Source organism: Fulmarus glacialis, unplaced genomic scaffold (assembly GCF_000690835.1).
Source record: "Fulmarus glacialis isolate BGI_N327 unplaced genomic scaffold, ASM69083v1 scaffold6184, whole genome shotgun sequence".
Classification (NCBI taxonomy): Eukaryota; Metazoa; Chordata; class Aves; order Procellariiformes; family Procellariidae; genus Fulmarus; species Fulmarus glacialis.
This window is the reverse complement of record NW_009208634.1, coordinates 41,665-59,542: the sequence shown is the minus strand read 5'-3', so window position 1 is coordinate 59,542 and position 17,878 is coordinate 41,665. Positions and strand designations below refer to the sequence as shown.

The 17,878-nt window shown below is 36.1% G+C and overlaps 1 protein-coding gene across 1 annotated transcript in view; it reads right to left on the bottom strand.

The window, feature by feature from the left end:
- Positions 1-15,388, bottom strand: part of PRKCE (protein kinase C, epsilon) — a 110,027-nt gene extending 94,639 nt beyond the window's left edge. Inside the window, exons 1-8 of the mRNA XM_009576550.1 lie at positions 15,233-15,388; positions 14,031-14,065; positions 12,563-12,648; positions 10,231-10,363; positions 7,313-7,455; positions 6,061-6,157; positions 4,182-4,396; positions 2,712-2,885 (exon numbers count right to left, since the gene is read on the bottom strand). Of these exons, the coding sequence (XP_009574845.1) occupies positions 2,712-2,885; positions 4,182-4,396; positions 6,061-6,157; positions 7,313-7,455; positions 10,231-10,363; positions 12,563-12,648; positions 14,031-14,065; positions 15,233-15,354 (1,005 nt within the window). The 5' untranslated portion in view covers positions 15,355-15,388. The remainder of the gene's footprint in view (positions 1-2,711; positions 2,886-4,181; positions 4,397-6,060; positions 6,158-7,312; positions 7,456-10,230; positions 10,364-12,562; positions 12,649-14,030; positions 14,066-15,232) is intronic.
- Positions 15,389-17,878: the final 2,490 nt, after the last annotated feature.

Here is a 17,878-nt window from a genome sequence, read left to right as displayed (position 1 = left end):
TTACATAAAGCCAACCCCTGAGTGCTTTGACAATGAATACTGAGTCAATCTTCCCACTAAGTCAGGGTGTATACGACAAATATGCTCTACTTGAAATGTAAATTTTAATTCCAGCATGATCACTTCAGGGACCAGTTCTGCAAAGTACAGAAGCCATGGCACGGCATACAACTGCAGCGTAAGTAACTAGACACTACTGTTAAACACATTTTAAACTCTGTTGTACAATAGCCTTTGTCTCAGTAAAGCTATTTTAACCAAAGACCATGTTTGTTTGAGCAAGTTTTTCTACCTGTTTTTCCACTGAATCTGAGCAAATCGTTCAGTGACTAATTTACTTGGTACATTTTAATTTGTTGTCATTCATAAATAACTTACAGCTTTAGCAGATGCATTGCTTTTGCTCTTACATATGTTTTGGTTTTTCGTTTCTTTATAAAGAGTTCTTTGCAAATTGTTCATCGGCCATGCTCAAAAAAACCCTTCAATTTTTCAACTGTGGACTTTCAATTTGATTGGGTATCACTAGATACAGTTTTGGTTGTTTGGTAAGAGTCACTAGTCTATGACTTGTAACTATAAATCACATAACTGTCAGTTCCTCTGAGTTCAAGCAAAGCCACAAACTATAGTTTCTCTCTGGTCAAGAGATCTGGGAAGAGAGAAGATGGTGAGAAGAATTTCTGCATATCTTTGAGGAATGGCTTTGGAGAGCAGGGAGGAAGGCAGAAAGCACGATACAAAAGAGGGGAGAACAGATGAGAAATACAAAAGAAAAAAAATCTCCAGAAAACCAGAGAAGTAGCAGGAGAACCTTCTGCCATAATTCACTTAATGTAAAACTGATCTTTACCAATGTTCTGCCACATAATTCACATCAGGCTGGTGATACATTTCTTTACACTTCAGGGAGTGCAATCTGCTTTAGTCTTGAAGGTCCCTCTCTGCTCACAGAGCTTATCCCTCACCCCTGCACAATCTTTTAATCACTTTCTTCATCTGAAATAATATGCTCGATTCTAGTTACAGATTTTAAAATAACATGTTAAAACATTTTAAAGAGTATGTTCACACATATATTCAAATGAAATGAAAGTCTGAATGCGTGAAACATCCTCTGTAGACATAACTTGTAAACACACCTTCCTGGGCTATTTTTTTGTGTCAACTTCAAAGTATATAAAACTCTAATGCATTTTCACACTGTTTTAAGAACCATATAAACATAAAACCATATTTGCTACCTGCATATTTGAACACACTATAATCTTGATCCTAACTAGCCATTTTCCTATGGCTTTCCCACTGCCCTATTTATCTTTCCTGACAACTTTGCTGGAAGATCTTTTAGTCACAGCTTTTCTGTGATTATACACATACAATTATTTCAATTGCTCATTTGTGCCATACATAGTTTCGGTTATATGTGAATATGTAGGTATTTACACACGCACACACATACACTCATACACACACTCAATTCCTTTCAATATGCTAATTTAATTATTCATTTAATCTGCCAAACTTTTCCATTAAATTGCCTCAAATATTCCAATGTAGTTTCTTACTAAAAAAAACAAAAACAAAAACCCAAAAGTTTGAAGGAAGCTGATTGATTTTCAAGTGTTTTATTTAAAACATACATATATACTAACATCTAAACTTATTCCCTACAGGTCAAAAACTCATCCCATTGAAATGAATAGCGTATTTAGTTCAACAGGCAAAAGTTCAAACCTTAGTGTTTTGAAATAGTAAACATTTTATCAGGCACTTTGAAAATAACAGATGCTTCTGTAAATTAAATTATATATGATTGGTATTCTATCTACAGATAGAAGATAGAAGACAGATCCACCTTGTGGGGATTCTTTTGTCCATAAAGCTTTCTGGACAATCAGGTAAAAAACTGTCAGCTCAGCTGAATGACAAGAGAGAAATAAGGGACTAAAAAATGAAGACCAGAAATATTCTGTGAACACAACTGGTTTCAAGCACTTAGACTGACTGGATTCAGAAATCCTAGAGAGTCAGCTAACCCATCCAAACGTTCACTGACATTTAAGCAGCAAATCCAAAACACGTGCTATGAGGAGGAATTCTATATGAAAAATTACCAACAAGGAACATGACATGGGAACAGGCTCTCATTATCATCTCTCTCTGCCTTTCCTTCTCCCTGCTCCTCAAGTACATGGGAGGCATTAGCCCTATAGGAACTTACTTGATAAGCAGCACACCTATTTCCTTTCTCTTTCGAACATTTTGTATACTACACAGCACAAGAAAACTGAAAAGATGAGTGTTCTGCCATAATCTCATTTCTGACAAGATCATTTTAGAATTTTCACTCTGAATACTGAATGTTAAAAACATTTGTACTTAATTCAACAAACGATACACCATATTCTTGTACAGAAGAAACCCAGAAAATGGCACCTCAGTAGTTTTTTTGTGTTTTATGCATGTGGTTTTTAAAAAATTTTTTAACTCATTTACTGCCATCTCCTGGTACTTACAAGGTAATAGTATTTACGCTATTTAACAGCAGCCAGTACTCCTGTTCAATACTACTGAAATGCTGAAATGCCAGAAACTTCTCAGAAATATTTTCGAAATATTGCTGTACTTTTTATGTTGCTGTCTTTTATTCTGGGAAGAGTGAATATTGTTCCTTGGGCAAAAACTGGTAAAAGGTTCACGTAGCTTACCTTTGTCTGGAAGCAGCAGTAAAGTTGTGTTAGGTATGGATGTTTCCGTGCTAATGCCAGAATTCTCTTTTCTGTCATTGTACAGTCTACATCATCATCTTGAAGTATGACATCTTTCTTCAAGACTTTCACTGCATATACTTCATCTTTTCCTTTTAGCTCAGCTAACATTACCTAAAACAAACAGAAATTCTGTTTACTTATGAACAACAGATACCATAAATGCAGGGTTGCATATGAGTTTGACTGCACTGGAAATATGAAGACAGTTACATATTTGCCTGAATGAAGTTCTATGTTTATAAAATTAAAAGTAAAGTAATGTAATTTTAGAAAAAGATACCTCTGGTATTCTTTACATTTGAAACAGACCATATCTATTTTGTTTGTTAGTTAAGAATGCAGAAGATAAATATTTTTTATCCCCTCATTCAAATATCTTAATGAGATCTCAAAAACTAAAAAAGGAAGTAAGTTGATATAGAACAGAAATTTATTTCCCACTTTTATCTCCCACTTCTGGTAGTGAGATTTGTGTATGATGAACTTGGTATACAATCTCACGTACCATTCTGGCTGCTTTAAAGTTGTTGATTTTAACTACTTCTATTGTTTAAGGTTCAAGTCCTACACTCTGTTTAAGGTCAGTTCTGGCTTGGAGCCAGGGTAATCTTCAGAGAAAGGATTAGAAAACAGGGAGACAAAGAACTGCTTCAGCCCTGTCCCTCTGCATCTGCAGTTCCCATATATCAAGGAAGGAAGAGTGTACTTGTGAAATGGATTCATTTTAGTCCTCCTCTTTGATTCCATGGTGCACGGCACCGTGTAAAGAAAAATCTATAAGCCCTGTAAATACAGCAATGCTCCTTCCACCTTCATCAATTCCCTCTGTGGGAAGGTATCTGGTGAGTTACACCTTTGCCGCATACATGGTATTTTGGGCAGCTGTCTAAGCCTCTTGCACCAGTCGTATCTCAGTGGAAATGCTTGAGTTCTGCTTCCTCCAGCACTGAACACACCCACTGAGGAAAAACAAGCACACAAACTGTTCTGTGAAATAAGTAAACTTGAACCGGGTATTATCTAGAAAGGGAATGAACGCAGAACTCCACAGCATTATTCCTGGGCTGATTTGTCCTGCTTGACCACAACTGATTATCTTGTTCAACAGTATGTATGTAACTGTATGCAAGTCTTCATTTCATATCCTGAAATAGTGAAACATTGACATTGTTTCAAAAGGCTTGACTCTTGTTAATGAAGTGAGCTAAAGCACAGAAGATGCCATCTGATCAGGAGGCTGATATTCCTGATCTGTGGGGTAAAAGCTGCTTTTACTCAATGGGTAAAGAATAGAAGCAAACCCCTGGGGTGGAAGGACTTTCTGAATGTCACTACGAACACTTTAAAAGCAGTACAGTCAAAAAAAGCCTGCAACACCTGTAAAAAAAAAAAAACAAAGCTACCTACCTTGCCAAAGCTGCCTTTCCCTAATACTTTGATGAAGTTGAACTCTTCAAGGCCTATTCGCTTGGTCTGGGCCTGTTTGACCTCCCCATTTTCTCCATTCTCCCCAGGTTTGTTAAGCTGGTTGTCTGTTGACGTTGTAGCAGTTGCCCTGTGTTCCTCTCCCCGATTGTCAAATGATAACGCTTTCCTAATGTTGTTTTCCAGCTCTTTGATTTCTGTGGAAATGCGAGAAAATGCATTTGTTCTAACTAAACATCAGAAAAACAGCCTGTGTTAGTCTATATCAGTTTTGGGAAGGGACATTCATCATCCCTGAATGCTGCGTAGAGCATTCTGTGGTTAAGAATACATATTTAACAAACTGCTTCTCCACCTTACAGTAATCAGCCAAAATCCTGCTCTAACAGGAAGGATAGCCTTTTAAAATGAACCTAAGAGAATGACATATCCAAAATTGACAGATAAAGTCAGAATAGTGGCCAAATAGTTGTTTTAGTGATTTTGGGTGTTCCTGTACCACAGACAAGTACTTGTTTTGAATACCCCTATCTTCCTGCAGCACTTACTCATCTTCCTGCTTCAGTATTTTAGAGTTGTATCTTCAAAAGTTCAAAGGATAGTTGGGTGTCCCAGTCCCTGAAGTCAACATGAATGGAGCATCTTACTCAGCTCCAGCTGTTATCAGACGCCTGCCAATAAAGTATTTGACCACTTCCTAGTGCCGCTTCAAGCAGCAATTGTGTAGATCTGCTAAATGGTTCTGAAGGTTTCTCAATGCTAAAACTCAGTGAGTCCTGGTGACTAACGGACTTCAGATCTTGCATAGTACTTCTGCCTGATGGCCTTGGAAGCAACAACTTTACTGGACAGCTACAAAAGTGAAATTTAAGAGAGAATTTAGAAAAATTCTTCGTTCTTATTTTAAGCAAAACATCAGATATTTAAAAAACATTATTTAACCAAAATGGTGTCTGTGAAACAAAAAGGTTGACAAATTTCAACCAGTTCTGGGCTCAGAGTCTTACAGTACTTATTACCATGGAGCTTTGGAAGTCTCTTCCCTAAAAATAAAGGTGAGAAATATCTCTACTGTAAATAATTTTCAAAGAATTTGACACAAAAGTATACGTCTTCCTATTTCTTAATGTAAAGATTTTTCATTTATCAGTTTACACACACAACGGTAACAAGATACCTCACAGACTTCTGATTTTTAAAATCATCAATCAGATCAGATTCAAAAAGTGCTGCTGACACACACGTTCTGTCAATCAGGCTGTTCAGCTCAATGAAATCAGATCATATCAGTGAAGATTAAAATATCTGTCTCCAAATCTATGCATGAAAAAAATCACTGAGAGGAAACATGGCTTTGTGAAGCCTCTAGAAACCACTGAGACACGCCAGCATAGCCTAACTGGACGGAAGTTTTTATTATCACAAATGTTCAACATGGAATTGCAAGGAGGCAATTTTATCTCAAAAACTTATTAACAGATAGAGGCTTTTCAGATAGATAAAAGCTCTCTCAAGTTCTGTGGTACTATTTAAAATGTTCTCACTCTTACAATACAATATATAACCTCCTTATATTAAAGGTATTTGGTTAGGCAAGTAAACTTAATATTTTAAGATGACTGGTTTATAATTTTCCCTTTAAAAGCCACTTAATTTCACAGATTTAAACAAAATGAGAAGTAGGCATTTTAAAAAAGTTTTTGCAGTTCATAACTTATCTTAAGTGCTTCATTTTCTGGTAGTAACTACTTCCTTGATTTGGTTCTACTAAGGCGGGGGGTGATAGGTTTTTTTACTCCTCATAAAGAAGGAAAATATGTGACAATATATATCAGTTAGGAAATAAAAAGGGATGTTCGACCTTGATCACATGGAGAAGTTGGTGCTGACTTTGACCTATCTTCTTCTGAGGATGCGCTTCCAGGAACTGGTTGTTGAGTCTCTGCACCTGCAATTAGCTAAGAACAATTCCAAAAAGGGTACTCAGCTATGAGATCCTCCCATGTCAAGAGGAAATTTAATTTAACAACATTAATTCGCAAGTGGAAGTATGAAGGAAAGTGAAGATGTTCTGCCCCTATAGATTCTCACTGGCAGGACCTCAACGATACAGTAGATGGCATCACATCAAATGGAGACCATAATACAAGCAGAGAAAGAACCGGCCATTTAAAGAAAAATAGGCTCTTAAGATGAAATAAACATGGTAAAACATGGTAATGAGCATACCCAGTGAGTGGGAAAGTTTTGAACAGCCACCTTAAGCCTGTATAGAAATCTACCCGATAAATACATTTAACTACAACAAGCATCAGCAGGCACTGCAAATTAACTCATGCAGTAACAACATGACAACATCTTTTTCCAGGAGTCACAGATCAATTAAATTATTCCTGAGTTTTCTATGTTTCTGTAACATTTTAAAACAGTGTACACAGGATACAAGTGTGCAATACCCAGGAAAATGAACAGAATCAAATGTCAATGTTTTAAGAAATTATGGTAAAATTTGCCTGTTGTCACAATCATGCAAAAAGAGACAGAAAGTGTGGCCAAATTCTCATCCAGGATATATATTACAAATCCAGAATAAGTCCATCAGCTTTGGATGTACTTGGGGTGACCTATGCTTTTTCCTTCTAGAACAGCCTAGTTCTTCCTATAATAGTGATGATAACTCTGGAACTGTCATTTGGCAAACAGCTCCTCTTCATGAGGGTCAGCACATTGGCTCATTTATCAGCATTTACAATGTTATGGAGTAGTGCTGTGTCTCAATCAATCAATTATCCAATGCCAATTCTAAGACAAAGAGACATTTATGTTTTTATGACACTGTCAAATCTCCTTCCTCTAAATTAAAAAGGGGAAATCCTTCCAGACTCTATACAGACTCCAGGTTTGCAAAATTGTAGCAGGTCAAAATAAATTTCATATAAAAATTCAGAATAGATGATTTGCACTTATAAATCAAAAGCCAAAGTCTTAGTTCTGTACTGACTTAAAAAAAATTCCTGTGCAAGCCAAGTGAGTGCGATTGAACCCCAACTAGTAAAGTTACAATACAGCCATACTTATCTCACTTCTTATGTTATACTACATACTAAAATTACCTTTTTCCTCCTCTGCCCACTATTCGTGATCTTATCTGGAGTGACTCCAAGATCTGCAAGAACTTTAGCTATGCCTCTAGCATCCACTCCACAGTTTGGTGCCACATTTGTTTCACAGCGTCGATGTACATTCATCTTGCAAACTGCGATGAAATGTAAAGTAAGAGAGTAAATTAAATACTACCTTGGCACGCATTTGTCTTACTTAAATCAGACCTTATTGGATCTACCAATAACTTTTTCAAATAAATACAACTTCAGTAGAAAAATACTTAGCTGGATTTGCAGTGACACTTTTGAATGCTAATATAAAATTATTAACCTGGTTATCATTCTTCTGCTATAATAATGCAGAACAGCGCTTTCACACAGTACCCACAACAGACACAGGAACAAATGAAAACATCCAATGATCCTGTAAATCTTAAATAGAATTTGAATTAGAAGAAAAGTCCTTCAGAGCTTGGATTCCACTTCTGCTCTTATACTGAGAGCGCAACATCAGTTCTTCGTGTATTATTGCTTCTTATTCTATTTTACTCAAGTAGATTAACACCTAATGTAGTCTAGCATAAAACCAACAGTGTTTTAAGTTCTAATAAAAATCTCTGGCACTGTTAGACACTCTCTTTCTTTAGATGAAAATCCATTTACTAAGCTCTTTCTCTTAAATACCATCTCCTGAAACTAGCATACTAGTAAGAGGAAAAAAAGATTACATTACTTCCAGGTTATGCAGTAGGGGGAGAACACACGTCCATTAAAAATAGCATAGTATGGATTTGTTAAGAGCAGATGACGTATTTTATCTTAGACTTCACTGCCCTCTTGTGGAGCAAGGCGTAAAGAAAGCAAAACTCCAAGTGTAATTAAATACTAGATTAACATTCAACTGCTCAAATTCCTCACTTCATTACTTTTTAGAGAAAAAAAAAATCAAAAAAGCATGTATTTATAAAGCTGCATTTCATTATATTGTTCATCAACAATGTTTTCACCATATAAGCCTCAAAGAAACAAACCACATTTGCCTCTGAGACTATACACAGGCACTGTATCTGCAGTAGAAAACATGCGCTTCAGAAAGCAGGTGCTTTTCCTTTTCAAGTATGGTTCAGCTCACAAGAAGAGCAAAAAGCAATTGCTACACATGGTATTTTCAGTGCATGTATATTTGGTGACAAAAGCTCAGTGGCAAGTAAAATGTTTGACCTAGGATCCATAACAGTGGACACTGAGGAACTGAACTGCTTGAAATAAAGCAAGCAGCAGAATTTTATACAGTCCACCTTCATGAACATATTTTGTAAAAAGAAGCACAGGAATAAGCAGTGAAAAAACAGAAGAAGAATAAACCTCTCATGGTGTCAATAACCACACTGGGCACATCTGTACGTCTGTACACAGTACATCTGTGAAGAAAGGAGCATTGTTTGGCACTTGTTAAGAGAGAAAACAAAGCACGGAGAAAATGACATTTACAGCTCAGGTGAGTTCTAGATTTCATGCAGACAATACTGCATTATTAAAGGCACCGATTTTATGAACATGGAGAAAGCAACATAGGCTCTCTGAACTATTGTTTCTATGCATCTGCTACACAGTAAATGCATACATATGAGAAATAACATTATTTTCTACAGTTAAGAGGAAATGAACCACTATGGTACTTGAGAGAGAATATGAAAGCGAACTAATATATTCACAGATTAAGTGGAAAGATACTATAGCTCTGATAAAAAATCAAAGAGAAAAAAAATCAGTTTTAATTGAAAAATCTCCTCTGAACATATCGCTGCCATAATTAAGATATCATTTGAACAAAATCTTTAATAGTAGTAAAGTCACGATATTTAGAGTCTAACATCTTATCACTGCTCACTAGCTAAAATCACAAGGGAAGGCTTGAACTTCAGAACGCTCTCACTGTGTATCACTTTGCCATGAAAGAATTTTCTTCTTTCCCTTGCTGCTTAGCAATTTGTGACATGAAGCATTAGGTCTGTCCTCCACCTATACTTATGTCTCATCTTAAATACTGCGAAGCATATATTTAAGAGATTACAAGTTTATACATATGTGACTGACTCCACGTTTCTGCTGTTGAGAAGTTTACATAACATAATTTTTGTATTTATAAAGATGGACCTACCCATTCGTAAAGGTGTAACAAAATGAAAATGCTTATAATTTCATTAAGTACTACTTTCTAAGAATCTGACAATCTTCATGACATCATTACCATCAATCCACTAATTGAAGTACTTTATTCACTATTTCTAAAATATTACTTTCCTTTGCAAGTGTTTGTACTGCTTTCTCCCCCTTCTAGAATATATAGATCTGCTTGAAACAAGGAGATATGGAACCAACCATTTCTGTTAGTCATCAACCATTTCTGTTAGTCAGCTATAATGACATGAATGCACCTTCCAGCAGTAACTTTGTATACAGTTACTGTACGGAGTACACAGTCCTTAAGCTGCAGAACATAATGAATCCTTTATTTTCTGGAATAGAGGGGCTACGCAGACCATCACAAAGGATGATTTAGCTGATTTTAGGATGATTTAACCATCACCACAAACCTGAAAACACAAAAGGTGTATAAGCTGAAGGGATGTAAATTCTCATGCTCCTAATCTGCTGTCAACTTCTAATTTCCTATGTGGCAATAAACCTACACAACAGCAAGTGCAAAATGTGTTTCTGCACTTCTGTCCTCGCATCTGTTACTGACTAGTGTTGCAGACAGGGTAAAGGACCATTTTCTAACCATGATGGCAATCCCTACAGCAGTCCGCTATTTACTTTCTATTAATTTCTGTACATGCTGGAAAAGACAGAATAACTTGAAGTCTTTCCAAGTCTACTGCACTCACAACGAAAAAGAAAAGCTCTGAAGTGGTAATCCTTACCTTTGCATTGTAAACCTTGTCTCAAAAGACCCCAGAGCAATGAACCACAGTGGTCACAGAAGGTGGGCACTTTGTAATTGTGAATGCTGAACTTGTGAGGCATGTTGACACTGAAACGCTGGGATCCCACTTGCTGGAAAAGGAGAGCACAGAATATTTCATTCTAATTAACATCTTTATAATCAGTGTACGCCGAGGCCCTGTTATGTTTTTGAAATCACACAGAATTCAAACAAGATGAAATAGTTCTGTGCTCAGATGATGATCTTTGCATTAGATATACTCCAACTCCAGAGTTCTTCTCACTACTTTATTTGGGGAAAAGAGGGGAAAGAGCTGCTGTTGTCCAAGAGATAAAGACTAAAGGCTACTTCCTAGTACTTCTGGGAACAACAAATATATAGCTATCAGGAAAGATCTCTTAATGTGTGGAAGGCAAGGAAGTCACTCCCAACTGTTTAGGAGCAGGAGGCCGAACTAATACAGGACTAAGAAAGAGAAACGTATCACAACCCCTTTACCTTTTCATATCCCACTCTTCTTCAGATTATGAAAATGACAATGATAATTTGTTGTGTTCAGGGATTCCAAGGTACGATTACTTACTAATTAAAGGATATCATTGGTAAGTTTTTATAGGGGCCACTGCATAGCAGGAGATTTATTTTTATGTTTTTCCTTCCCTTTCCTATTACCACTGGCTTCTCTCCAGCGATCTAGTATCCCTTCTAAACAATGAGAGCATTATATCAGCAAAGCATAAAGTCTCCACCAGTCTGGAGCCTGGGAATATAAATCTACGCAAGATTTTGTATCTTCCTGTGAGTACTATGCAAAAACAACACTAGCCAAACACAGTCCTTTATCACAGTCCTATGCAAGCAATCAAGTTTTGGATGTAAAATACTGGTTGTGAACCAGACATTAAAGAATGCTTGCAGTATGAAAAATGGTAGTGAATTGCACAGGAAGAATAAGATCAGTTAGTGTCTCAGTCAAATTCGTATCAAAGTTGAAAGAGTGGCTTAAAACCATTGTTATGCACAATTCTGATTTGTAATTTAAACCTAGGCTTTTTCAAGCATATAAATGTAGGGTTTTAACAAATAAAACTAAGAAATGTACTTTTTCTGTGTGGCCAAGGAACTGGGATCACCCACAGACTACCTCACCTAATCCTAAGGTGAAAGATAGTATAGGCCCTTGCTGTTGCACTAAACAGAACAGGACAGTGAGCATTCATTAGCTTTTCTGTTAAAACACAAACAAACACAAAACTTCTGTATAAGATAAAGCATTCACTGGTTACAGCTGAGGGCTACAACTGTTTAAAAAACCATAAATGCACTCCCCTCCCCAACTGTCCCCTATCAACCCAGCCATAAAAGAATAGCCCAAAGCCAAGGAGTCTAAGGGAGCTGAACACAACAGCAGTCACATTGCTCCCTGGTATATGACCGTCCACAGAAATTAACATTAATTTCCTAACCAAGCCTAAAAGGGTCACCTTAGCTGAGAGAGACCTTTAACCCACGTGAAAGGATTGCTTTGTTTTCTGTTCTGATCCAGAGCTCAACGTGCCATTGGCAGATATATTTACCTCCCTGACAGTAGTTCTGAAGGCAGCTAATTTCATTTTCAGGTGATGTCTTCATTTATTTAAATGTGTGATAACATGACGCACATATTGTGTTAATTCCATTAATACACAAAAGCTTGCTAGAGGTAGGGAGTAATTATGCTGGAAAACCTTTAGCTATGCAGTACCTTGTGTTATCACTACCATCTTATACAATATCCACGGGCCTTCTTCAACACACGGATGGCTTTTGTTCTACACTTTGACAGTTTGGATGCAGTCTTTGTTGAGGTGAGACTTTGCAAGCAAATTCTGGGCAGTCTTTTAAGTTGACGCAATATACCCAGGCATACTGCCTATCCTATCAGCTGCTAATTGACTAAGCCACACAAAATGGAGTTAAGGGATAAAGGGTCACATCCTGCTTCTTTTGAATTAAAATGACAAAACTTGTATTAACTCAAAAATGGAGAATATTAAAAATGAAAAGGAGTGGAAAGAGCTCACTGAGACTTTAAGCATTCAGATGTTATAAAAAGTTCACTAATTAGGAATAAATTGGTGTATAATAATTCCCATGTAGATGAAACTGTTATGGTAATCTGTCATTCCAAAGTAAATGCTACATCACAAGACGACCAGAAGGGCACCAAAAAGTCTATAACATTTATTGATTAAACAGAGGAGAGGACACTACTTTGAACAGATGAAAGACAGAGTTTTATCTAGAACATTTATTTTATAAACATTTACCTCATCGTGAGTTTCCTGTTTTTTTAAGCCAGCACACTTCGTTATTATAAGTTCATGGCATCTCTTGTGGACTACACAAGTGCAAACTACAAACAAAAAACAGATAAAAGAATGAGTTTTCATGAAGATTGATTTTAAAGCAAAAGACTGATCTCGGAAGACCAGAAATGCTGGGACTTGAAAGACTGCAAGTGACTGGTGACTTGGTGAGTCCTATGAAGTCTAAGTCTGGCTTACAAAGGCAGAAGATAATGCACTTTCAAGAGGCCAATGAATTTTAAGAGAACTAAAGCATATCTGTCAAAATCTCAGGATGTAAAACCACAAATTACCTTCTGAAATATTAACCACAATTTTTCTCAATTTTTACATATTTGATTTCTTTATCTGATAAACTCCATGATCTCCACATTGTATGAGACACAATGGCAACAACAATTCCTGTCTGAAGAGCTTCCAGAGGAAAAGGGACATAAAGATAACTCATTGTAAAAGTCAAAGAACAGAAAAAACAAAGTTGAACATTCTTTCTGTAACACATTATCATAAATTGATAATAGTAAAAGGTTTCAGGAGGCAAAAATGCTTTGTCAATATTCATACTGATTACTTTATCAATGAATAACATTTGCAGATATGACAGATAAGATTAAAAATTGCAAGGTCTATTGTACCGTGGGATTCAAGGTCATTTAAGTGAAGGAAAAAACCCTCATTAATTTCATTTTCTTCTAGCTTTGGTCATTGTTGTAAGAAAAAAAAAATCAGAACTCAAGGAACCTCTGCTCTATGTTAATACAGTGATTCTTATTATAGCATGTAAAATAGCATTTATTTATTTACAATGACATTTCATCAAGTCTTTTGTAACTGAAAAATCATCACTAACTTGATTATTTCTACTTGTCAGATGAGAATTAAGCAGAAAAACATCATCCCAAGAGGTCACTGCATAAGAAATTAAGAGTACAAGAAATTGAGTTGCAAAATGGGAGCTGAAAATGAAGCACTTCTGCAGTCTTTGCTATAACCTTCTCTAATGATGACCTCTATAATTATCTCATCTATTTAATTACAGTCTTTGCAATTACCTGGCATTTTTAAACAAAGAATCTTAAGCAGAATAAAGAATTCACAATTTTAAAATGCAAGAAGTGAAAATGAAGAAGCCAACATCCGCAGATATGCCCCCCTAGTTGGATGTGCATCAAGAGATACCTAGGATCTGCTGTTCAGTGATGTTAACTGTGCCCCACCTCGTATATGCTGCCTAAGACCAACAGTTTCGAAAAATCTTACTGTGACTTACTGTAAAGACTGTGTCTTTGGTGAGACAAACTTATTCTGATCATCTTGTACTAAATTCTTAACACTGCACATATACAATGCTTGATGAAAGTATCTTATTATTTATATATTATAACATAATACATATATTCAAACTGTCCCCCTGTAGATTTTCTCTTACCTTGACATTGGTATCCCTGTTTTCCTATTACACCCCTGAAAATAAAACAGTGTTTTAGAAAATGAAGAATATATATTTTTAAAAATGAAAAACATTTTCTCCTCTCTTTACTGGACATGCACAAGTTTAAAAGAATAGCTTCTTATAACCAATCATCTGATAACTGCATGCCTAGACTGAGATCAATTCAAAGTAGGAGCCACATTTCAGTTGCTAAGAGGCAACAAGGAGGAAGATAGGCCATGAAGGGATTCAGAAGTAAAGACACATTTACTATAATAAAATAGGCAAAGCCAAAGGGTACATAGAGAGGGAAGCCACAAGCTGGTAAAATAGTTATCAAGCAGGCCTCTAAAAAGACAGAAGATTGCATTTGCCAATACTGTTTCTTGAAATCATCTTAGCTAACCTAAACCCTAACCTGCAGACATTTCTTAGAGGAATGTACTTGAGTTCATGTACAATTCACGTCGTTTCACATTAAGAAAGACTGATTCATTACACACTCTTAAGAAATATTAATTATGGATCACATCAGACCTTATGTGTATTAAGGTGCAAATCAGTATCTCTAGGTGACTTTGGAAAACATCAATAGAGTTGCTGAAAAATAACTGAAAACTGAATGTCTCCACCACTTTTCCCTATCTGAAAATTGCGAGTTCAAAACTAATGTAAATAATTTCTAAAAAAAGAGTTCTTGATATACACTGTAATAAGAAAGGTCCTGTACACTGAGCACCCAAAACCCTGGCTTATTAGAAGTCTAATATTCTTGCATTTCATTAACTTCAGTAGGATGTATAGGAACTTGGCATTTCCTAGGATGAAAATGGTGATACTTAAGCACCTAAAGAAGAACTCAGTCATCTTGGCAAAATGTAAAGATCTAATATTAGGTCTAAATCTACACTTAGGAATCTACAGAACATGAGACTGGCTGCCTACCTAGAATTTATAATGTGTACTAGACAGGAAAAGATTGAACTTTGTGGCTCAGGGGAGAAAAAACACAAATACAACAAATTCTAACATTTGTGATGGAAGTTTAACAGCCTTCTATTATTGTCTGCAAAACTGATGACAGCTTAATATTAAAATGAAGAAGAAAAAAACTACTACTCTACACCATTTATACTTCAGCAAAACAGGAGGGTATGTTAACTCTTCAATACAAAGTTTCAAAGAAAGCAAAGTCATACCATATAAAATCTCTGCAGTGCGAACAGTATGTTGGTTGTCTAAGATAGGTGGCCATAAACTTGTGTCCATTAACCTGATGTACTCTGCGTCGCACAGCACCCTGCCGCTTTCTGGGGCGCATACGTTCCCGGAACACACGTTCTTCATTGTCTTTGGGTGCTGAAACAGAGGAAAAAACAATAAGCACTGGCTGTATCAGACACAAATATGGGAAAACTCAAATGCAATAAATAAGTAGATACGCTCCAAAAATAAAAATAATGCCCTCTAGCTAGCAGTGCAAGATAACTTCCCTATGATGTGGGTAATTTTTTTCTTTTTTAGCATCAATTACTAAAGGGCACGGGTTTTCATTGCCTAGTACAGGAACTTCTATTTGTTCTAAACCTTTATCTGTAAATTCACGCTAAGCTGGGAGTAAGTCTTCTGTGCTTTATCACTATCAAGCACATTGACAACCTCTTTAAAAGTAATTACACAGTTAGATTCTCCAAACAGCTCAGACTCTCATCTCATTTGATCTTCAGGGGGAAAAAAAAAATCCACCAAAAAATCTCAACATCCCCTGATCCCATACACTCAGAAAGTGCTGACACAAGTGCAAGAAAGCTGAGCACAAATACATGTTATCAAGCAGAACAAAAATTCCATCCAGAACTGATTACTCTGTAGAATTCCCGATTAAGATCTGAGCTTCAGGCTCTAATAATCCACTTTGATACTAATACACTTTCAGAAAAATGTTCAAGGGAAGGAAGTTGTTCCTCTTAACCAATTCCTGTTCAATTCTATATGAGATTTAATGGTAGAGGAAGTAAAAAATGAAGTTGATATGTCTCAGAATGAAAACTTTTGGAAAAAAAAAATCCTCCAGAGTGCATTGGGTCTTTTTTCCCAAGGCTTTATTTTGAGAAGTATCACTAACACCTCCAGAGTATTCTGTATGCATTAAGCAAAAGCTGAGGATGAATTAGCAATGAAGAACAGTACACGGTTGTTAATGAAAGACAGATTTTACAAGCATTCCCTGAGCCACTTCATCTCTGCAAAATAGAATATCAGATTTGGAGGGGACCACATTCAGTCATCCATTGCCAACTGAATCTATGCATTCACTACTTCAGTGCATATAACACTTTGAAATGTATTTAACGCTTGTCATTCTCTGAATTTCAGCTACCCTGAATCATTACGATGGCCTAAAGATGCCAGCTTTGGTCTGTGGCAAGCTTTTCTGCACATGAATGAGTTGCCCAAGCAACAGTACAGTATTTAACAATAACACAAAGAAAATTAAAAGTCCGAGAACAATACAATTCTCTAAAAGACTCAAATTCTTTTACAAACACTGAAATAAACCCTATTTTTGAGGGTTGTAAAATTAAAAGGTATTGATTTAGGAATTCCTAGAAAATGGTCTTAAACTAAGCCAGTGGATGGATATCCTGGGAAAACACAGAGAACAGACCCATGAATTGAGATCAATTTCTCTCACTTTACAGCAAGGGCTAAAACCCATAGCAAATTCATCTTACAAAATTCAAATTAATCTTACAAAAACTTTGTACTCAGAGTGGGTTTTCACCCTAAGATGACACAGGATGGCCAGAATGGCATTACTTTTCTATTCTAAGTGAGTTCTCAGTAAATAAACATTGACTTATACACAAAGCTGCCCCTTTTATTTATGCCAAAGAACAATCAAAAAGCAATGGCTCTAGAAAGAGATAAGAGATAATCCCTTCAAGAAAGAGATAAGAAGTACCAAATAGTTATCAATTATTTTTATTTTTATGTTGTCAATTATGTTTATTTTTATGCATTAAGGAAAACTCTGATGTCTAATAAATACCACAGCCCCTAGAGAGAAAGACTGTCTTCGACAGAGAATACGTAACAAGTAGTTGGAAATCCTACCAAAGACTCTTTATTTCCAGCTTCTAAATTATTTATTGACTTTACAAAGCTGCTGGAAATCTTTAAAAAGTTATTATTATAGGAAATAATTCTATATTAACACAGAACTGTTCTTTTGGTTATCTTCCAGACTGTAGAATTTGCTAACGTATGCAGCCTGGATGTGAGAAAGTTAAAATCCCACTCTCCTAGAAAGGGTTCCCAAAAAGTTATCTGCTTATATGAAATGAACAAGATGTTCTGAGAGTGCACAGTTCACACTTCATATGATAATCAGTCTACAATACCGCTTTTCTCCTTTTTTCATCTTAAGTGTAATTCTTCACAGATAAAGCACCTGTGATTTTACAGATAAAAATCCTCTTCTTGATTTGGCTAGATAAACACAATATCATGTTGTTTTTACCAACAAAGCCTTAAAACTAATTTTACTGTAGTACTTTCAGTTCTATATTTAATACTTTTATAAAATTCCATTTTTCACTTACAATACTTACAGTTAAAATAAAACAACAAAACAGTTTTCAGAAATGCACTGAATGACTTGAAAACAGCTACAAGCAATACACCAATCCTGAAATTATCAGATTAAACGGCAGGCCTCACTTATCAACACCACTTCCACACAAACAGTATCTCTGTGTGTGAGAAGGATGCTCAAACAGTTCAGGGAAATGTAGTTTTCTTGGTCTGTCTTGGACAACGTTGGAGGTCTGTTAGCCAGTTCC